This window comes from Gallinula chloropus (assembly GCF_964237585.1).
Source record: "Gallinula chloropus genome assembly, chromosome: 10".
Lineage (NCBI taxonomy): Eukaryota > Metazoa > Chordata > Aves > Gruiformes > Rallidae > Gallinula > Gallinula chloropus.
Window position 1 is genome coordinate 14,865,591 of NC_140095.1, and position 22,763 is coordinate 14,888,353.

The 22,763-nt window shown below is 43.5% G+C and overlaps 1 protein-coding gene across 1 annotated transcript in view; it reads left to right on the forward strand.

The window, feature by feature from the left end:
- Nucleotides 1–1,127: 1,127 nt before the first annotated feature.
- The window catches only part of GALNT10 (polypeptide N-acetylgalactosaminyltransferase 10), a gene marked incomplete at both ends in the record, with an annotated part of 80,149 nt that continues 58,513 nt past the window's right edge, over nucleotides 1,128–22,763 (forward strand). Inside the window, one exon of the mRNA XM_084268441.1 lies at nucleotides 1,128–1,289. Coding sequence (XP_084124567.1) covers nucleotides 1,128–1,289 — 162 coding nt within the window. The remainder of the gene's footprint in view (nucleotides 1,290–22,763) is intronic.

Genomic DNA, 22,763 nt, shown 5'->3' on the forward strand with positions numbered 1-22,763 from the left:
CTGCTGGAAGATGCCATCTAGCGGGTTCTGGAAGTTTATTTAACTTTAAATCCACTTGCTGGGGTGACGGTGGCAAGAACTGCAAATGCTGGAGTGCGTCACGGTTTTCATAGGCTTTGTGTTGTTGTCATTCTAGGAAAACAAAATTTCCCTGCGGGGGTTTACGTTGGAAGACACCTAATATTTATTTTGCCAGTCCCACAGCCGGGCACTGGATTGTCACAGCTCTGCTACCGACAGCAGCCGAGCTGCACGGCTGTGCCACGTCCAGGCACCTCCCTGAGTACCAGGGCCCTTTGCCCTTCGTTTAAGGAACGAATCCTTTTTTGGGGGAAAGCTGTACCGCCATTCTTCTCTTCTTAATGAAAAGCACCACCCCGTGCCCACACATTGTATATAGCTCATGACGACACTTAATTGGTACCCGAATGAAGCACACTCCTTGCTGCCCCATCGCTGGGGGATGGGTTTGGAGCGGTCCTGCTGCGGGCAAGGCCGGCTGAGGACAAGGACCGCATCTTCATCCACGGAGCAGTGGGCATCCCCATCCACAGAGGGCTGTGGAAAGCAGCCTTGTCCCCCCGACGCCGTGTGTCCATGGGGCAAGCTGCACCCCTCTGGGGAGCCCCCGCACCCCTTGGGGAGCCCCCGCACCCCTCTGGGGAGCCCCCGCACCCCTTGGGGAGCCCTCGCACCCCCCTGGGGAGCTCCCTCACCCCTTCGGCTGCTGGGCCTCACTGGAGCAATTAACCACCTTCAGCCCCCACCGGCGGCCGGCTCGGAGCCCGTTCCCCGCCCGCTCCCGGCCAGGTGCCCGCCGTCGCCCCGCTTTTCCTTCGAGAGCGGTTATTAGGGAGTCATTACGGGAGAGTCATTAGTGGGGAGCCAACGGGCGAGGGGGCGCGAGCCCGGCGGGGCGGGGCCGCCCTGCGGCTGTGGGCGGGGGCTGACAGGCCACGCCCCCCCCCCCTCCCCGCGCGCGGAGCAGAGCGGAAGTGCCGGAGTTGCCGCCCGCCGCTGCCGCGCGCGCCGGGGAAAGTTGTGCTGCCTGAGGGCGGCGGCGGGGGCGGCCGGGCCGCGCTCCCTCTCTCCCTCCTTTCGCTTCCTCCTCCCCGCCGGCGGTTCCGATGCGGCGGAAGCAGAAGCGGCTGCTGCAGGCGGTGGGGCTGGCGCTGGCCGCCCTCGTCTTCTTACCCAACGTGGGGCTCTGGTCCCTCTACCGCGAACGGCAGCTGGAGGGCGGCGGGGCGGCCGGCGGGGAGGGGGCCGCCGCCGCGGGGCCGCCGGGGGCAGCGGCCGGCGAAGCGCCGGTGAGTGGCGGCGGAGTGGGGGGCGTACAGCCTCGGGGGGCGCGGGCTGAGCGGTCCCCTCGGTGCGGCGGGGCGGGGGGAGGCGAGAGTCTCTGGGGCGGGGGCTCCCGTGGGAGTGGGAGCAGCCGAGAGCTGGGGGCAGAGCCGGGTTGTGTAGGGAACGGGTGCGTCCTTCTCCCGAGAGGGAAGCCTGAGCTATGACTGGGGGTGGGCGAGAAGCATCAGCCGTCCCTTACAGGGGAGGAGGTGAGGCAGAGGAGCGCAGGGAATGGGCTCCTGCGCCCCTGAGGAAGGAGCTGTTCCTGTGCAGCCTAAGTCTGGGTTGGAGAGGAGGAATCTCTTGACAGGTTGCCTGTATGGGGACCCGAGGGTCTGCTTGCCGTTTTTAGCTGAGCTTGGGGAGGGAATAAAGCAAGGTCTTTAGCTCCTGTCTCCAAGGAGTGAGGAAGGGGAGCTTGTCTCATCCCTGCAGAAGAAAGAACGGTAATTCTGTCTCCCAGGGTCCACCTTCTGTGCCATCTCTTTACCTGCCTTGGAAAGGTACAGAAAATGAGCATCACCTGTTACCTCTGGGTCCTCCCAGGGCTAGGAGAAAGTGCCAGGTGGAGCTTTGAAGATTATGTCTGTGTGCTGATCCTCCTTTGGGGAAAAGGGAGTGGATAACTCTTCCTGAGAGAGGCAGAGGATTCCTGCTGGATACGTGGCCTGATGATATTGCAGCACATGACTGCATTCCTTTCCTGTCCCACTGGTGTAGTAGTAAATTTAACAGACAAACCCTTCTGCTTATTGTGTGAGACATGAAGGCTAGATCACCCAAATTAGACATTTGGAAGCTCGCTTTAGCTGCATTTACTTTTGGCTATGTAATTGCTTTATCCCCTTCTGGGTTTGGCTTTGTACCATTAGGAATGATTTGGACTTGAAAGCTTGAAATGTCAGTGTGTAACTATCAGTTCAGCTGCTACCCTACAAGGCTCTGCTTGTTCAAAAACCACTTAAAACTCTTAGTTGTCTAAATCTTTCCCTCCTTGGAGACTTGCCACTGTAACTGTACTGTAAAAGTGGAGAAACCTACTGTGGCAGTTTCTGCTCTGAGGGAGAGAGGGCTTTCAAAGAGGTGGTCAAACTGGGGCTGAGCTCTTCCTGCCCACAATAAAAAGGTTTGGTTTGATTTTTTTTTTCCTCAAATTTGGGCATTTAGTACAAGTCTGGGTACAACCATGATTGTATCCTGTTCATGTCCCATGCTGGTAGGGAAAAAGAGTCAGCTGTTACCTGCCATAACGCATAAATTTGTGGCAGAACCTCAAACCGGCACAGAAATCCCTTTAACATGCACAGTGATTGTTACGTGCCTTGAGCTCCTGATGTTGCTGCCTTATGCTTGTGCTTCTGTTGGATGCAGGGCATCTATTTTGCATGACTGCTAAGAACTGAGCCCTGTAGTCCACTGCTCTGTACCTTCCCACTGTAGGCTGGTATGGCAAAATGAAAACCTTTGCAAAATCACGTGTCTTCCAGATGTTATGAGGAGAAAGTGGTAGTTACTCTTAGGAGGCTTCAGAGTTCCTTGTTGGAGGTAACAGTTAATTCTGGTTGAATCTGTGAAGGATGAAGAGACAATGACATCACCATTGATATTTTTGCTCTTTCAAAACTGCCCTTGTCCTGTGGGCTTTGGGTAGCTGTAAACCAGTCAGTTCCTATGGTGCAGTGCATCCCTGATAATTTCTGTGTATGTTGAGTGTTCTTGGTATTCACATACCCTGTACTGCCCATGTTGTGTGGAATGTTCAGTCTGGTTTTCTTTGTGTCTTTTTAAAGCATGGCAGCTCTCAGTAAACTGAGACCTGCTTTTATTTTGATGGTGGGTTGAGCTGGGCAGGAAACATTTGTGTAGGTTTTGGAAGAATTTGCAGTAAAAACTTTCTGCGCTGGTGTAAATAGACTTACTGGGTTTTAGGCTGAAGACTTCATCTTCCAGTTTAATTAACGTGGAATTGCAGGCTGCAGTGGGTCTGTGAGTGAAGATCATTGTATCATATGCCTTTTTTTAAGGATTGGCCCCTGAAATGATGGCTCTTGTTCTACTGAGCAACGAACAACATACCCTAAAGGACAATTGGCTGTCTTGGTAAAGATAATTTCAGATGAAGCAGAATAGAGACAAACCAAATGTTTTGGGTTTTAGTGTTGTCATAGAGTTACTTATCTGCCAGCTGACTGCAGTTTTTCGGGCATCCTCAGATTCAATGGGTAAAGCCTCTTTTCCTTGGTCCTGATGAGCATTCATGGGGTTTGTACTTACTAATCAACTTCCAGCTTGTAAATGAATATGCTGTTTGTCTGCCTGTTCACAAAGCTACTTGGAAGAGCTGACTTCTTAATACCAAAACTCTAGATGATAGGAAGCTATATCATAACAATGATATTCATGGCAGTCAGAAAGGATTTTCTTCTCTTTCTGGCTGTAACGTGCCTTTTTGTGCAGGCTGATCTCTGAATTGAGGACATTTCGGATGTGATACAGAATGGAGCTTTTCAATGAAATCTCTGTCCAGGCTCATTCTTTCTCTTTAAATGGTGTAGTCTGCTTTTTCAGTCAGTAATTTTATCTCTCAGAATAACAGCAAAAGGAAGGGGTGGGGGGGATATGTTTTAAGAAACAGCTGAATTAAAGCTATAAAGCAGTTCCTAGAACATAGAGTTGTGATGCGAAAATTTGGAAGTTTAAAACCTGGGAAGAGTTTGTTTTGCTGCCTTGTGCTGCCTTCAAAATGGCAATAGATCAGTGTAGGCGATTTTGCCTTATTTAATCTTTTTAGTGCCTGAAACAAACGTGTCAGAAAATTAAGCAATTGGAAGCCATGTAAATATTATGCTAAACGCTTTCTGCAGAAGTGCCTAGGCAGCTAATTGCTTCTGTATTTACATGTTCAGGGGAAACATTATGGTGGCTGAAAATAATGTATTGCTTTAATAAGTTGGATTAGATTTGTGTTGGTTGGGTTTTTTTTTTTTTTCTTCTGCCTTTGCATTTGTTCTTCTGCAGGTCTGTTGGGTGCTTCTTGCTTCGCAGAGAAGGGATGGCCTTAAGTCATCAAGGTCTTGGCCTCAAGGTCGTGCTGCAGATCTCTTTAGAAAAGCTGATTCATTGAATTACTCTTCACTACAGCTGCATGCTCAGGGCTGTGCTTTATTGGTGTGTATGTACAGTCACTCAGCAGATGATAAGGAACTAGGAATTCCTTTTCATGGCGTGTGTAACAGGTTTGGCTAGTGTCATGGCTTTCCATGGCGACGATGGTATCAAAGTGCTGAGGTGTTTCTGCTGAGAGCAAAGGTATGAGCTTAGAGGCTCTTACACTTCATGATTGTACCTTTTTGCTCACCGGTGTGTGTGTGTATCAGTATGCTCATGTAATGCAGATTGACTTTTGCATAGTTTAATCTCTTTCTTTTTTTAACAAGTATCCAGTAAATACAAACATATGATCTGTAGGTGTGGGGGTAGGAAGAAGCAAGAGAAATGCAGCTATTCCTTTTGTCTTGTGATTCTCTACTGTCTGCATGAGAGGCTGCTGGGCATCCTCAGCTGAAATGCTCAATTGAGGAGTAGTCCTGCAGTACGTGAATTGGTTTGTGAGCTAGTGGTTTATGCTTAGGCTAATGTAGGTATTTATGTGGCTTCTAATGCTCTGTGGAGATACTATTCTGTATCTGCCTGGTCAGGCTGGAGACCTGCACTCTGCTTGATAACTGCTCTTATGGGAATGTGTCATGAACTCGAGCAGATATTAAGCTTGGACATCTCTTCCTTTGAATTGCCAACTAAAAGCACTGTAGCAAATTAGCTGCCTTTCATTGCATGCTTTTTTTATCTGATGTGATGCTTTATGGAGTTACCCTGTAGCTTGTCATAGGGAGTAATTTGTGCTCTATAAATTCACTTGTGTGCATGATGGAAGTATATAAATCACATAGGTGATTGTGTGGTGCCCTCTACTGCCAGCCGGCTGGATTGAAGGGGATGTACCTGCCTCCTGGTAGGTCGTGAATGAGAAACCTACTGCAAACTTGTGATTGAAAAATGATTTGTGAGAATGGGCCTCATGAAAAGTTTGGGGTCATAAACTTTGCCTTCAGTGCAATTAAGCTTAGAGTTTCCAGGCAGTATTGCTGAAAATGTAGCCCTAACGATGAGCTGAGTGGGGAGCGTTGCTGTGCTGCCTTTCAGGCTGCTGCTGCTCCTGCTTGTGTCCTCCTCAGCAGAGGAAGATGACTGGCTTTGCCATTCTGACCTGGGGGCAGCTATGAAGCTGTCAAGGGTTGTCAGCTTCATGTTGTGCTTGGCAAAAGCTAGTAAGGAAGAGGGTCTTTTAGCAGACTGTGTGTTGCCAGGGTTAGGGAGGGAGGAGGATGGCTTGGGAAAAATGAGAGGAAAACCTTCCTGCTCTCTGCCAGACAGAGGTAAGTAGAATGATGACTTACCATACTTCTGAGGCAGATTTTCTTGGCAGTTAGACTGGCCGTGCCCTAGATCTTGCTCCTGGTGTTGAACTTTGGGGCTTGGCTCCTCACGGATCTCCTGGAGACTGCTGGGTTGGCAGTTGTGTTTGTTAGTCGTTCACCAGCTGAAACAAAAGCAAACTTTGGAAAGCTTGTTTTGATAAGCTGAAGATTGAAGCACAAGTGCTAGAGCTGAACAAATTCAAATTAAAACCTGTTTTAATTTGAATGATTGATTTCCAGTATGGACTGCTCTAAAGTTGATCGCTTCAGGGTGTGAAATGAGCAGGTTTTCCTAGACTAGATAAGCATGTACTGCTCTTCTGATTAGCAAAGTGAGCTGAAATGAACATGGAGTGGCTAAACCATCTTGCAGCTGTGAAGTGAAATGTAAAATCTGGAGAAGATGCCTAGCTGTAGAGGTCTTCAGTCAGGGTCTTATTAGATGCTCCATGCCATATGAAAATAAAAGGTTTATTGTACTTGGGTTTTTTTGGGGGGGCAGCAGCTATCTCTATTGTGGAAGTGGTGCTCCTGCTATTGGACAAGTGGTTCAGTGTTTTGCCATTCAACTGTGCTCCATACTCAGTTCTCAATAGCTGCAGTGGTTACCTTCATGGGAAGCAGAATTTAGCAGGAAAACTTTTTTGGCTCCTGGCATCTGGACTACTTTTTAGGTCAATGTTGAAAACCGTAACTGTACAGTAATCTCCAGAGCTGTGTGGTTTTTCCTGTATGAATGTGGATCAAATCATGAGAGACAGCAAGATTTAAGAGCATCTATGGTTAGAAATTTCCTGGCAGACCTACCATGCATTTGACTAAGTGGACTGATAAAATAATGGAAAGTTTCTAACCACCAGTGAGGAGTGTTGGCAAAATTAGGGAGAAAAATGCTACCAACTAGACTTTGTTATTCCACTCCCTGTTTAAATAAAAGTACAGGCACCACTCTCAGAAGATACAGAACAGCAGTTAATATTCCTGCCACTCTTTATTTGCTTCCCTCTAGAGCCAGTCTTAGAGGAAATTGTTATCCATGTGTAAAAGCAATCTGGTCACTGCTCCTGTTTCTTTGCAACCTTTTCCTATACCTGGCGACAGGGGCAGGTAGTCTTCAGCTTCCTTACGGAAAGTAAAGACCTGGTAGGGTGCATTAGGAGTTTGTAGGAGGTGTTCTACTTTGTTCCTGAAATACCACCAGAAAAAAATGTGCTGCAGAAATTCATTTTGATACCTATTTGCTTGGTATCCTATTGACTTAAGCAGAGCTGCTGTTGGGTTTTATGGAGTGTGCCTTAACTGGACTGCACTGTGCTGGGTTCCATGGTGCTTCAGGGTGGTGTAAATGCTTACGTAAACAAAGCTGCTGTGGTATTTACTATCAGAAGACACTCTCTTTCTCTAGTGTCTATCATGCTTCATGTGTTCCATTCTGTTAACTCTGCAGAGTGGCCTCTAAGTTACACCACTTTAAATGGCTTGATAGTACCATGAATAATATACCATACTGCGTGGTCACAGGGAGGGGGGTGGCTTGAGTGACTGTGCATATGGCATCTTTTAAGTGAACTGAGTGCATGTGTGGATTTTTTTTTCCTGGATCACCTTTACTAGAAAACTGGAAAGGAATGGATTTAAAACTGGCTGTTCTGATTGGCATTTACTGCGATGGCAAACAGACAACCAGGATTATTTAAATACTAATTTATTTATTATTTAAATGTTAACTAGGATTTAGGTATATTGTCTTAAAGCTGAATAGTTACTATTTGTCAACCTTAGATTTATCTGTTCCTGTTCTGGAATCAGTTCAGGAATAGTCTTTCTGCCCTGTATTTGGACTTAGTCTTAACCTGAGCTAATGTCCCTGGACAGAACAGTTTTGATCAGTCCTAGTGCAGTTTGGCCACCTGCATATTCCTTTAAGATACAGCTTGGCCTGGGATTCCTCTGCTTCTAAGGAGATTTGTAAGAGATACTGACCCAACTTCAGGTCTCAGATTGTTTGCAAAACCGAGACCTGCCAGTGGGGAATGTTGGCAGTTAACAGAAAGTGTGAATCTGTTCTCCAGATTTCACAGACTCCTGAACAAATCCTGATGCTCGAGTCATTTTCAGTATAACAGCATGGTGCTTCATTTCCAAACCCAGGGATGCTAGACCCCCTTTTCTAATTTAAAATTTTTATGTTCTACTTTTGTCTTGTTTGTGGTGAATGAACTTCCATATTCTCTATTACCTCTTCTAAGAGTCTACTTGTGGTTTTACCTTCATTTGTCATGCTGCTCATGACTTCTTGCAGCCCAGGGTGGTAGGAAGTGTTGCTTTATTCAATGTGAAGCACAACCTCTCAGTGGTAATGGTATCTTTTCTGTCAGTGTAACTGACACTTGTGCTATTTCCTGTGTTTTGTGTTACACTGGTTTGATGATGGATAGGTAACAAGGGTGAGAGTCTTTATCCACACAGCTTTAAGAATATAAGTAGCACTGGATATCAAATTATGGCTGATTTGTCAGACTGTGTCTCCTTTGTTAGATTTAAAAGGTCTGGCAAACAATTGGAGAACGCTATAGATAAGCAAATCAATAAGTACCACAATAAGTTACCAGGCAGCTTGCCTTTTCAGATGCTTGGGTAGAAGAGTAACTTCTGCTGTGTCTGAGATCTACTGGCAGCTTGGCATCTGAGTTCCAGGGGGTCCCTTATAAGATAAGAAATATATCACTTGACATGTCTCCTTATTGTTTGGCAACTTGATGAAGCTTTTAAATCAGAGCTGCAGAGATGGGAGGTCTACCATTTCTTGGTCCTTAAGTTTGCTTCTCTTTCTAAATAATTAGCTCTTTTCTCCGCCCTTTTGCTGTTCCTCTGTTTTTTCTAATCTTAGCTCCAGGGTTAAGAGAGAGCTCTCTAGAGCATATATCTATAATTAAGGTTTTTTAACCACAGTTACAGTGGAGCATAAGCAATGTTCCAGTGTTGCTGATACCCAGGGGGAAACTAGCTTCAGTAGAAAAGCTGGTGATGATGTTAGAACTGAACTATGCTGTCCTAGTCATGGAGTTTCCCCTGATACTCCCTCATGCCTTCCCACTTTGATAAGTTATCTTTGTAAGGTTGATACCCATTCATGGCAGATCTTCTGTAACTCACAAGACTAAAAATATGTTATTTATTCTGCCTGTCACTTTCTTGGAAACATGGGGTGCCAGCTATTGCTAGTAGTGTCCCTCATGAGTATGTTCAGAAAGCTTGAGGAAATGTCATCCAGCTCGTTTCTAAGGTGTGACTTCTTTGTGCCTTACCACAACTCTGTGCAGGCATCCGAGCTAAAACACAGCTTTCATTATACTGGTGGTTGGTGGTGTTCAGCAGACTTCTCTTCTGGAGGTCACGCTATAAGCACATGAACATGTTGGCACCAGCATGAGTCAGGGATGAAGTTCCTCACTTAGACTCAGCGTTGTCAGAGGTCTTACAGCTACCAAGAGCGTGCTTAGAGGCAATAGCTAACCAGTAGCTGATGGCCTAAAAGTTGGTTTATACTGCTATATCCTTTGCTTTTCTGTACTACAGAGTCAAACTGAAATGGTAAGCAGCTTAAGCATACTAAAGATTTAAAATGGAAACCCTGTTTAAAGGGAGTTGGTGTAACTCCTGCGGGTGCTGTGATTCTTCCCTTGGCCAGTAGCAGAAGGCAAAAAGGAAGGGAGGGAGGATGGAGTCAGCACCGACTTGAATGCATAGCACCACCCAGCCTGGTGGAGAAGTTCACTCTTAATGCTGATTTGGTGACTGTATCTTCCAGTCTTAACTCCTTAGTAAATTCAGAGCTACATTTTCTTTCCAATTAGCCCAACAAGTAGCAGAAAGCAACTTGTAACAAAACCACCTTTCAAGCAGTGAATGCTGGCATCCTTCCATTGAGCTGAGCATTGCCTCTGCAGCCAGGTAACTAATTTCTGTTTGAAGTGTCTCCCTTCAAACACTAATACGTGTTTCTCACATGCATGTCACGCGTAGCTGATGTAGCACTGACCTGACACATCTCCCTGCTGTAGCTTTCAGATGGAGAATGTGGCCTGTTCTGTGTCATTGTGGTTCATAAGTCAAACTTCCAGAAGGCATTGCAGAGTGTATTTTTAAATACACAGAAACTGCAGCTGTTTACTGAAATAATGACCAGCTGAGGGGTTAAACTCCAAACAAATGTTGAAGGGTGGTTTTCCAGGTACAAGTATTTTAACTTGTATCCTAAACTTGGATGTCTGTAAATGATCAGTCTTCCTGCTGTAGAGCTGTTGGGTAATAAAAATAAAGGATTTGAAGAATTAACAGTAAATCAGTCTGTCCCCTGTACAAACTTCCTGGATGCATGAAATCTTCCATCTTGTTTGACTCCTCTCCCTTTCAAAAGATCTCATTAGAATCACATTTTGTCTTTGTTAGTCTTGTGATGTTTTAGGGCTTTATCAGGGCTTGTCTGGCAACATTGTCAGCTGTCCCTCCTCCATGCAGAGCTGCTGCACTGTTTCTGCCCTCTTGAACAACTCTTTTAACAAGATTAAGTTGTTAGAAAAAGTTCTGCTCTGCTTGATCTCTAAAGCCTGAAATCACTGGTTTCCAGTTATGCGTGCAAGCTAAGGTGATGACTTTCAAAGAAAAGTCATCCTCTTCTCCATCTTTGCTTACGATTATTGAGAAGATCTAACACTTAAAACCTCAAGTAGCCAGTCTCTTTTTTTTTCCTTGGTGGAAGGTCATTTATTCTTGTCTTGTGTTCAAATTCAGTTGGGAAGTTACTTTTACCTAGTTCATTGCACTAGCAACAAAACAAGTTTTCTCTGTGATGGAAAAGAGGTAATTCTAATTTTTTTCTCAAGCTTATCTAACATTTCTCAGCCTTCAGATGAAGCCCAAAGAAGAAATGTTCACAGGGACTAGTAAGCATGAGCTGTTGCTTAATAAATAAAACAGGTGGAACAGAGTTTGAGTGTTCTTAATGTTTAGACCAAAGTTTTCAAAGATGCTTTAGAGTGTGATGTTCCTTTGAAAGTCTCAGTGACTTTGATCTAAGGTATGATATAAAAATAGCCATGTAACCAGGCCTGGCATCCCATAAGACTTTTTTTGTTTTCTCTTCTTTATATTATTATTTTTAAAAGAGCAGGTAGCTCCTTCACTTCTGCTCAGACTGACTTTAATCTTAACTCTGCTTCCTTGAAAGTGGCTCTCCCTAAAGACTGTACTTTCAGCTGAGATAAGTACAAGCAAAATATATTCCCTCACTAAAGAAAATCAGAACCCCAAAAAGCTAGATAAAATACAGACATAAGTATGTTGTAAAGGGCTTCAGTTAGGCAAGTAAGTTATTTCCTGTAACATTACAGAAGGTCACTTAAATTTAGCCTGACTGTCAGTTCATGTTAGCCACTACATAACAGGATTATTCTGGATCTCAAAAAGAAGTGAACCCTGTGATTATTTTCTGTCTTCTCATTTATCTTCCAGGTGGCCTGTTGCCAAGGTTTAGTGTGTGATAGCCAAGTAAGAAGGAATAACCCTTTTTTTCCACTCCTGTGTATGTTAGTTTTGCTGATCCACCAAATAAATTCTGGACTGCTGCTTCCCTGATTCTCAGGCTGTAGCTTACTGTGTTGGAAATACCTAAAACTCTTACTTATGTTTTACTGTTAGATGCTGCCTAATTTTTTTTCTGTGTCTGTTTTGGAATCTAATTCAAGGTACTAATTTAGCCTGGGGGAAAAAAAATTCCCTTCAGAAAACCAGCATCTGTTCCGAGGCCTTTATCATAGCAGCAAAGAAGTTATATTGGTACAATTAACGTGCTTGGAATAAGACTGGTCAAAATTATTTTGCTTGCCTGGTTCTGAAGGCATGGAAGTTAGCTGCAAAAACTTCTGCAAAGATTTGGAAGACCTGGGATTTTGATATAGACGTGGACAGAAGGGTATTTGGATATATGTATGGAGACCAGGGGACTGCCTGAGTTATCACTCAGTTGCTGTCTTCCTGCTCTTGCTGCTGTTTCTTTAGAAATGTGGTTCTTTCCCCATTCTACCCCATAGTGTTTCTGATCTTCAGATACAGGTCGTGTGCTCTGCGATTAGGGATGTAAAAGGCTTATCTGCAGCGTGTGAAGGTTCTACTTGTGTTGTCCTTGGGTTTCAATTGCTGCAGAGTATCTGTATATAAAAGATAATAGGTTTTCTTTCACCATAGTAGCGTATTTTCTGCAAATAGGAACTTGAGCCAGCTGATTACAGCAAAGGAGTCCTTGGCAAAGCAATTACAAACTAAGAAGAAAGTGTTTCGAGCCTCAGCCTGTGCCAAGACCCTTTTCCTTGCATTTTGGCCAAAGCTGTTATCAGCATAAAATAATACTGGTTACCATGGGCGAGAGGCCTAAGCTCTGGAAACAAGTAATGTCTTGTGGCTTTCCAAGTGCTGATATTTTTATAAGAGGCTGCTCGTAGTAGAAATTTGCATCAATTCACAGCTTCTCAGATGCATGAGCAGAGAGCGCTGGTGTTGTCGATTAAACTAGCTGGGAATTGTCAGTCATGTAAAAGAATTCAAATATTGGCTTAACCTGAAATTGTTAAATGAAATATAAAACTACCGATTTTCTCTCTGGATATTTGAAAACAATAACAAGTCATCTGAAAATGTGGGTTTTTTTAAAAAATTATTTCTAGAGGGTATGTATGAGATTTCAAGCCTAATGCAGAGAAGTCTATTTTTATAGTCCTTGAAAACAAAACCTGACAGACCATATTTGCCAGCACTTACATTGCTCTGGTGACAGTGCTGCTTTTTAAAGCGTGCCAGAGGAAATGCTCTGTGCTGGAGCATATGCTGGTGATTAGTGGGACCTGCAGGAAAAAGTGGGAGAGATATGGTTGTGTGTAGAAAAAGCTGAATGGACAGAGCATAAGAAATGTAGCAGTTTGTGGATTTGTTTTACAGTAGAAATGGAGGATGGTTATTTTTAGGATTATCTGGAAAGTGTTACAAATCAGTTGAGGTTTAACTGAGAAGGCAACTGGTGCCTTTCTCTGTACATTTCCCTCAATTTCTTCATTTAGAAAACTGTTTGCCCTTTGTATCTATCACTGTTTATACAATGCAGGTATTTTTATTTCTGGCAGAGTGAACTGAAAGCCCTAGGAAGTGGGAGGCTTTGGTACCCAACTCTTTTTTGTGCAGTTAAGGGCCCAGGCAGTGAGTGATGCTCAGAAACTAGCCGATCCTCTCCAGACCTGACATCCTTGATCGGGAGCTCTTGCCAGTCAAACCCCAGGGTGCATGCTGACGTTTTACTTGTGAATTGCTCTAGTTGTTTCCTTCTCCTCCCTAAAGCCCAGCAGCAATCCTTAGCATTGACCAGCTCTTGTCAAGGACACTGAGTTCAGAGCACAGCTGAACAGACCCGAGTTCTGCGCCAGCCGCATGGGACTCTAGGTACTTGCGTTGGAAGCCCTGGGGTAAAGGGAAAAGGAGGACAGTGCCCTGCTACCTTTCCACAAGGGCTATTGATGGCTTTTATTCAAGAGTTCTAGTGTGGCAGTAACAGCACTCGATTGACTTTGCTTGTGTGCAATAACCCCTGTTCTCTGTTTGAGAGGAACAGCTTAGACCTACCTGTGAAGCATGCAGATAGGTGCAGGTGTTTGATTCGTATGCGATACAAGGCAGCCCTGTGCAGAAGGGCTGTGTACCTAAGACCTGGAGAAAATCAGAGGTCAAAAGCCTGTCTCAGCCAGTTGTTTTGAATTTGATCCTGAAGGTGCCTTACTGAAGGACACACACACACAGCTGTGTGAACATCAAAGCTGCAAGTTGAGTAGCAGGATGCACAGCACTGCGATATCAAAGTTTCTTGCAGATTTAGCCCTTAATATCATCGAGGTGGTCATCACTCAAGTGCTGTAAAAGATCTTCTCCTGCCTTACACCCTATTCTTCATACCTTGTCAGTTATGCTGGAATATGCCAGAAATTTTTCAGCTCAATATAAATGAGAGCAAAATGAAAATGCCCTGCTCCCCTTATCACAATTGATGTCTGTATTTGAACTTTGCCAATATTTATTTATGAAAACGGTTTGTTTGCCCCTCTGAAATCTTTTTGTCAGGGCAGTTCAATGCAACTTGGATTAAGGGAAGTCACCAGAGGTTAGAGAATCCCTGAAAACTATAAAAAAGTATTAGACTTCTGCATAGCATTACCCTGCTAGTATCAGAATTAGACTGCTGCTTTTAGTAGACTAGACATGCGGCTATTAATATTGAAAGAGATAATTGGAGAAGCCAAATTATTTCCAATTAAATCCAAGTTATGAAATAAATGTCTTGAGCTCACTGCAGCTGTCACTTACCTGTCTTGCACTTTTTGTGTTGAATTTTTCCTAACGTTTAGGAGTTCTTAAAGCTATTTTCAGGCTGGGGTTTGCTAGCCTGTAAAGTTCATGCTTTTGAGTAACTCTTGAGATACTCAGAAAAACAGAATTAAATTCTTTGGGCCTTTTAGGGAAAAGTGATGGCGTCATGAGGATTGATTTGTATTTCTATAGCTTGGAGGAGGCCCAGTCAGAAATCTGGAGAAGACAAAACACCCAAAGGAAAATTGGTTCCCGTAAAGTAACATAAACTGGAAGTGTACTTACTTTTCTTCCCTAAAGATGCTTTATAGAAAATGCCTTAAAAATTAGATTGTTTGCTGGTACTTGTACCCAAAAAAAGCAGCTTCACAGCAGTGTAGTAATTTGGTCTTCTGATGTGTGTTGTCTCTTTAGATTTGTAATTGTTTCATATTTTAATCTGCTGGCTCAGGCACGAGATTTCTGTACCCAGCTTCGTCTTTCTTAGCTTGTGAGGGCTATGAAAGTGTCTGACTTTGGAACCTTGATTATTTTTAATCTTTCTTTAATTTTTTTAAACTGTTAAAGGTCTAAATATTGAAAAGGAGCACCGGCTTACCTCATTTGTGAATCACACCTTCACAGTAACAGGATGTCTTCAGCAAAATATCTTTAAGCTCTCTGAAGTTGGATCCATTACCAGCGGGTTCATGTGGGGTTTTGGCTGTATCTGCAGGTACAGAAATATGTGTACAAGTGGTTCTTGGAAAGGCTGTTACTTCTGGATAGCAAAGGAAAGGCTCATGACTACAGGATCAGCAGAGAGGCACAGTGTTCATACATCCTCTTCTCATGGAAGCTTATTGAAAACTATCTGTGTGTCTTGCTTGTGATATGTCCTGATGCACTGTAAAGGTAAACTTGTGTGTAGAAACCAGCGATCTCCTCTATTCAGGAGATGGAAAAGAATACCAAAGAACACTGTATTTCCATCCTATTTATAAACTTTGTCAGCTTAACATGAATGAGTTTGGGCATGTGTTCAGTGCTACTGGATTATGCAGTTAGGATTCTGTTCTGGCTTCCTAAATGAGAACAATGTGTAACACATCATTTAGCATGTGCCTAAGCTTTTCTTGGTTCTGGGCTGTGTACAGTCAGCAGGAAGGGTTAGGAATTAAATAACAAGGACATCAATTTGTGTACCTGGATCTTACTTGAGATCATGGGCTACTATGGTAGAAATCATTGGGGTACATAGAAAATCTTGAAATCAGGGTGTACAAAGCTTCTGAAGCCTCTAAAAACTCTCAGAGGCTCCGCAGAAGAGAAAGCTCCTTGACAGAGAAGACACTGAAAGCTACTTGGTTATATGGAGTACTCTTAAAGTTTAATGAAATATAATCAAACATTTTAATTGCATGTCTGGGCTTATGAATTTGATGTTGACTTTAGCAATTCTGCTTAGTACCTAGTGGGGTTAAACTCTTTATGTAACAACGAATCTCCTCCAAAAGATCTTAGTCTTAAGAAATACCAATACTTGGAAAAAGCAGGGAGGGAGAGGCACAGGTTGTCAAGATATCCCCTGATATCATAAAGATATCATAAAGTTCCTCGAATACTAAGTTTGTTCTGTCATTCAAAACAATCTTGGCTTTCTCTTTATGAAAATTTCCTCCTTACTAGACTGCAGAATAGCTTGGACAACCTACAGCAAGTATGCAAGCAATTACTGTGATCTTGAGCCAAAATGGTGGAAGCATGAAGCTGTGCTTATTAGCAAAAGAACTGCAGAACAGATTTCCAAAGGGATCTGTAGCTCAACTAGTAGCCACAAATGCTGGCTTGTGTCCCTGGAACGCTGAATGTTTGGGAAATGACACAGTTTGCAGCAGGAGTTAGTCAAGATTTAGTTTATGTACATCCCTGCCACGTAATGCTGTACCATCTCTTAGTCCTGCAATATTGCAGGCTTTGGCTGCTTCACTGTTGGCTTCTGCTTTTACCATCTCTGCTGAGAGATGACAATAAGACAACATAAGAAATGCTGCTGAGCTGTTTGTCTTCTGATGGCTGCTCATGAGATCTCCCCAGTTCATCTGTTTGGGATTGTAGGGGTAGGCAGGGGAGGTTGCATTATTCCCTGGATAGTCAAGCTGTTACAATTTTTCTCCTACACCTTTGCTGGTGTAGCTGTGAGCCCAGTTTGAACTGGGATGCTACTTCAGTGATTCTTGCTCTTCATGGGGGTTTACATTCAAACCCAACATAGGCCAGCAAGAGAACTGGTGTACATCTTGCCAGTCCAATGTTCCCTGACCACATGAGAGTCACTCACTGTGCCCCTTTACAACTACATAGGCTGATGTGGGAGTGAGACTGAACATGTGTCTCTGGACCAGTGGACTTCAGGGACAAGAGGACATAAACATCTGTTTCTTTATCTTGTCCTCAGCCAAACCCAGCTGGCAGAATGCGCTGCATTGGGCAAAACATTTGGCACTAACTCTAGCAAGGCTGGTGGTTTTGTAGTACTAGACAGCTGGCATCCCATGGATCTGACACAGTGCTTGGCATAACTATTAATCTGTGTTAATGGGATTGCCTGAGTGGCCTTAAATTTTCATTGTGGAGTCAGCAAGGTGGACGCTCTGAGTCCATGGGGTTGAACATTCACTCCCAAGGCACCCACCTAGCTCAGAGGTGGGAAACGTGTTCTGGCGCAGCAGGCTAATGTGCTGCTGATGCAGGAAGTGCTGGCACTAAAGCAGCTGTGTTGGAGGGGATGGATTGCATGTCTCTTGCTTTCACGTTGTGGGGATACCTCTGGTTTCTGTAGTGGTCTGCAGCTTGGGACTGAAAGAAAATGTCTGTCATGTAAACACTGCTGTGGCTATATAACTGTTAATGTTAAGGTGTTTTGGTATCTTGCAATGCAATGTACCATCTAGAAACAGCGGTGCTGGTTGGATGGGCAGCTTTCAGAAACATTGACTCTGTGACTTCTGTTGCTCTGTCTTTGAGTTTCTGCTGCTAGAAGACCTGCTGTACTTTGGAAAGGTTATAGTTGAGAGAAGCTACAAAACAGCACCCAGAAGGGTATAACCTTCTCAGTCTCTTGGGAACTGCACGTGCTTGATAGACATTTCAATGCATAATCCTTCTCTAAGGAGTAAAGGAAAGTTCATTGGTAGCCAGACAAAGACCCTTTGGCCATCTGGACTTGACTTAGATGTCTGCTGCTTGCTGGTGGGTAAGGAAGTGCTGTCTGAGCTGTGGATATAAGGTGCTATGCAACATATTTTAGTAGCACTTAAGCTTGCTTGACCTAATTTGCTTGCTTGTTTTACTGGAGCACGGATTAGCAGCAGCTTGCTAGGGTAAGAGTAAGCAGCAGTTAATTCTTGGAAGTCAAGTCCTATATGACTAACTTGGGTAATGCCATCTTCTAGGTAAAATCCTGAGCAAACTCCTCGAATGACCATGGCAGAGGACAGGCAGGGGTGATCCTGGTGCCAATTACTGACGTGGCAAGCCAGTTGTGTGTTAAAACTTGGATGTTGCTGGCTACTTCTGTCTGTTCCTTTCCTTCTCTGAGTCACAACTGATCTCAGCTCTTAGCCAGAGCAAGCTTCCTTGGAGGCCTTAATGCATTCCACAGGATTCCAGATTGTTCTGAAAATGCTTTCTAAATGCTGTCTTAATTAAAGATTTCTTTAAGTCAGAATTAAGTTATTAAAATGTTCCAGGCATTTTCCAGAAGTCTCTGAAAGCTGACTGTACATTCCTTTCAAAGTTGGTCTACTGCCTGTTGGGAGTTACAAAGTAATATTGTGCTGCTCCAGGGTTACAAATAAGTTCAAGTAAGTGTATGGTTTGGGTTTTTTCTTGCAGCAGTTTGCCTTTTTTGTGAACTGACACTACAATTTAGTCACTCCTTCTAAGATTTTGCAGTTGTGTAGTTGTGATCCTTCAGCAGCAATGGAAGAAAACGTCTCGTGTTCCTGGGAGGGCTTTTCCAAAATCCCAGGGTGTGTCAGACTAGATAGTGCTGTGTAAGACAATAGACTCACAGCCATCCAAAATGCTTTTGTTTTGTTTTGCAGAACCTGCAGCTGCTTGTAAAATACTGGGTAATCATACCTGATAGGCTTTGTACTTCACAGAAAAATTGCACTATGTGGTGTTGGCAGCTCTTGAAGCTGTGGTGTTGCAAGTATTTAATATGTTCATTAGGTACCACAGGTGTTCAAGAGATGTGCCTTTAAAGACAGTGACACCATCCTCAGTATGTCCCTGCCAGGATCTGTGAGAACAGGTGGTTCTCTGCCATTAAATAGTGATTAGAGCCTCAAAACTAGACCTTATCATGACTGTTCTAGATGAGCATACCACTGTGGATTGAGTGCTTAGATTGGGCTGTGCTGGTTTGGGTTTTTATTTAGGATTTTAGTATTCTAAAAGCGTGCTCCAGCTAGCTGTATTCTGTGTATCTAGTGGAAAAGGCAGTGTATTTGGAGGGCTGTGAATTTCTTTAACAGTAAAGCAGAGTTCTTAGCTTAAAATGTGTTTTTATAAAAGCTCTGGGTCTGCCCTCTTTCCAAATCCATGTTCTGCATAGATTATATCCTTCCTTGTGTTTTAACAGGCAGTTTGGAGGAGAAAGTGGCTTCAGTAGAGTTGTCACCTTTTCCTGGTGAGTGCAGTTAACTTCTGCAGATGATATTCAATGTTCCTTTACTCACCTAGGGTTAGGAAAACTTGGTCTCAAGTTCAGAGATGAAGTCAGAGGAGAGGTGTGGTTCTGAGCTTGCAGTTGGCCTTTGATGTTCGCTACTCAGTTATACAAAGTTGCAAAAGGTTTAAGAAATTAAAATTGGAACCTTGTCGGTTTTTGTTGCTTTGTCTGGAACCTATGAGCAACTGTGAAACTGCTTATCAAGTTGATGTTCAGATTCTCATTGACAATTGCAAGAGAACATCAGCCTAGAACCCGTTATGGAGGCCACTATTCCCATGCACATCAGCCTGGCAGTTCTTACCATAAGTGAAATGTTAATTCTCTTCTACTTGCTTTGCAGTCTTCTGATGTATCAAAAGCCATGTAATTATCCTTATTAGAGGTTTTGCAGTGGGAATGGATGAGACTGTCTCTGAATTTGCTGTGCAATTACTGTTAAGTAACGGGGAAGCCTGCGAAGTGGACAGTCAGAAAAAGCATTACTGGGAAACTAGGGGGCTACTGAGCACTTAAGAGCTGAAGACAAATTTTGTAGTGTCTTCTTTTGTTCTGAAAGAAGGATGGGAGGCAGTTGTTACAAACTTTGCACTGAGATCAGAGACTGAGCAGCAATGCAGTGAGTGAATGCATTAATCTGTGGGGCTGAGAAAAACATTTTTCCCAAAGAGAACTAAGTATGACAGGGCTGTTTATCTCCTTTAAGCTTCCCAGGAGATGTGAACCCAAAATATGTTGTGCTCAGCCTCTTTATCACTGTACTAGGTAATTTCTTTGCAAAATAACTTGCCCAGAGAGGTCAGTTCTCTAGCACAAGCCTTGCTCCTCTGTTCCTGCTCTGTTCTTGAAAGCGTTTTGCAGATTTACCTGTTCTGAGAGGTGCTTCCTTCAGAGCAGCGTGGGTACGAAGAGTTTTATTGCTGCTTGCATTAAAAAGACAGCAATAACATAGTAGTGTGACAGTTCCTTCTCTCTGACCCATAAAACAATGTTTATTGGGAAGGTGTGGTTGGAGAAGTTTCACATAGTTTTTGGACTGCTTCACTGCAATCTGAAGCACAAATCACATGTTTATCCAGGACATTTCCACTTGCAGTATATCATTCTCCTGGTTTTCTCACTCTGGATCAGAACAGTGGGCTGTGCTCAGCAATGTGGGGCTCTTTGCTCACAGACCATGAGGTTGTCCTGAACACTTGCTGTTTGTTTGAAGTTGGACATGGCTTTGACCTTTCCATACAGGAATGCCTGCTTGGGCCAGAGGAACAGCTGAAATCACTGGCTTTAGAGAAAAACTCAAGGAAAATGTTTTATAGAGCCAAACCCGTGGAAAGCTTCTTAATACAGTAATTTCACATGAGGAAATGCAAAGTTAGGCAAAGCACGTGTTGCTTGTGGCAGCTGAGGGCTTGTTTAGAAGCAGCCCACAAAGGAAGGCAGAGGCTTGCCTGAGTGCCCTGTCAGCGGTTGGTTACACACACGGAGGTGACACTCTGCCCCTATTTTATAGCTGGGAGTGAGTCCACAGCCCTGTAAGCCTCAGCTACAGGTGATGCAAGTTGCTGTGCTTTTCCAGCCTCAGTGTTTGGATATCTTTTTATCTGTGCTGATTTATATAGCTCAAGAACCTTTGGAGCAGGCACACATATCACTGTTTGAATGGCTTTCATCCAGATGTAATGGAAGACCTGGGTCAAAATTGAGTTTCTGGCTGGATTAAAATCTCTGCTCTCATTCACTTCATTTGAAGCAGTAAGATGCTATTTATTCAAGATAGAGTTTGAATTTAACAAACCACAATGTGAATTACTTGGGAAGGGGTATCACTTTGTGCACCCACAGTGGTGATACCCTGGATGAAACAATCACTGGCAGCTTATTTCATGGTGGAGGAGCAAAGGGAAGCATTCTGGGCATAGCAAACTGATAACCCCTTACCAGAAAGGTGTTTGACTGGTGCAATCAAAGCCAGCTGGATTATGGGAATTTAAAGGGTGGGGTTTTTAAGCATTTTTTAAAGAGCCCAAGAAGTCCAATTAGTAGAATTCAATTCACAGGAGTTTAAAAATTAATGGTAAGTTACCTTATAAAATATAGATCACTTGAGACTGAACTAAGAGCAGGCATATGGTTTTGATTTTTTTTTTTTCCCTTCAAACACTGGCATGGTACTGAGGCCAGACAACTTTATTTTCCTGATGCATTATAACCAGCTGCAGATGTTTTAGACATTATCGCTTTTAAATGGGCTTTGACAAATGTCTCTTGGAAGCCAGCAGCTCTAAATACTACATGCAGTGTATTCTGAGGAAATGTAGAAAATAAAGTTTTAGGAATTAAGCGTTCAATGTCTGAAAAAAAATGGCTTGAAAATTTACTTTCTGCCCTTGTCAGGAGACTTGCTAACTGAAACCATTTTGGAAAGTGTGCACAGATCACAGGTCAGGATACATACAGAGGCTGGAACAAATACTGCCATGGATGGTCTTGCATAGTCTGTTATTTACTGGCACTCTGTTGCTGATATTGGAAAGTGGATGCTTGTTTGAAGGGGTACTTCAGCATATATCTAAATACTCAACTGACATTTCTAACAGGTATTCGACTTTTCAGCATTAAGACAAAAAGGAAAGGAGGTACCTGAACATGTGGAAATGTGTTTTGACCATTGGTGACAACAGTATGGCTTTCTGCTACAGAAACCTTGGTTTTCAATTACTCTACTCAGGATTAAAGAACTTTAAATGAAGATCTTTTTGTGCTTTTTGTCTTTGCTGCATAGCTTTGAATTGAACACTTGCCCAGAAGACCATCTTCGTGTATGTATTACAGAGTGTTGCTTGTGTGTTCAAATGTCTGGCTGTGGAGTGGAGAGGGACTGTGTGATTGTTATGGGAATTACATCAGGTGTCCTCGACTTCCAAAACTCAGACAGCTTGATTCATCACTGCATAAACCATTCACTCCTTTTTTTCCATTTCCTGAGAGAGGTTGGGAAAATTTGGGCTTTGCTATAGACACCACATTAACATGGGATTCAGTGTGCAGCACCCTGAGTCCTCAGTTTGGTCAACACAGGAGGAGGGAGAGGAGGCTGAGTGCTCAAAGCTGGGCAGTGGAAATACTCCCTCAGGCAGGGATGTGCCAAACAGGCAGCACATCTGATAAGGATTGTTTATGTGTTTGCAGTTAGTCAGGTAATGGTGGTTCGAACTGTTTGAAATTGTTTTTTGAAAAAATCTTTATAGAGAATTTGAAAGGGAAATGAGGATGGCTTGAGTGTTACAAATAGCTTTTGTAGCTGCTTGTTCAAGGACCTTTTTTGGTGAAAAGGCAGTTCAGAACAAGGTGTATACCTTACTGTGTAAAGGTTAATGATGCATCTAGATCATACCACACAGGGTGACCAAAGGGAATCTCCCTGCCTGTTTATGTTATCCCTAAAGAGCCTTCTTCCAGCTTTGGACCAGTTTAATATAAGCCAGCTTGTGCTCATTGAAATCCCCAGAGTCTGCCTGGCACTGGGGAGCAATTCCAAGAGAAGATTAGAGATGGCAAGCATCAATGGGTAACTACTTGAGCAGGGACCTGCATGCTTTGCTTGATGGGACATGGCACGCTGCCCTGCAGCAGGGAGCTGAATCAAGCAAATGCAAGTCTAATGATTTGGATTTTGCTACTGCACATTAGTGTTTAAAACTGCTTAGATATAATCCTCCTAGCAAATCTCTCCATGCTTTGAGATGGTGAACATTCACTGCTGCACACTGATTTATTTTTTTTAAGTATGAACTGGTTATACTGAATTCTTG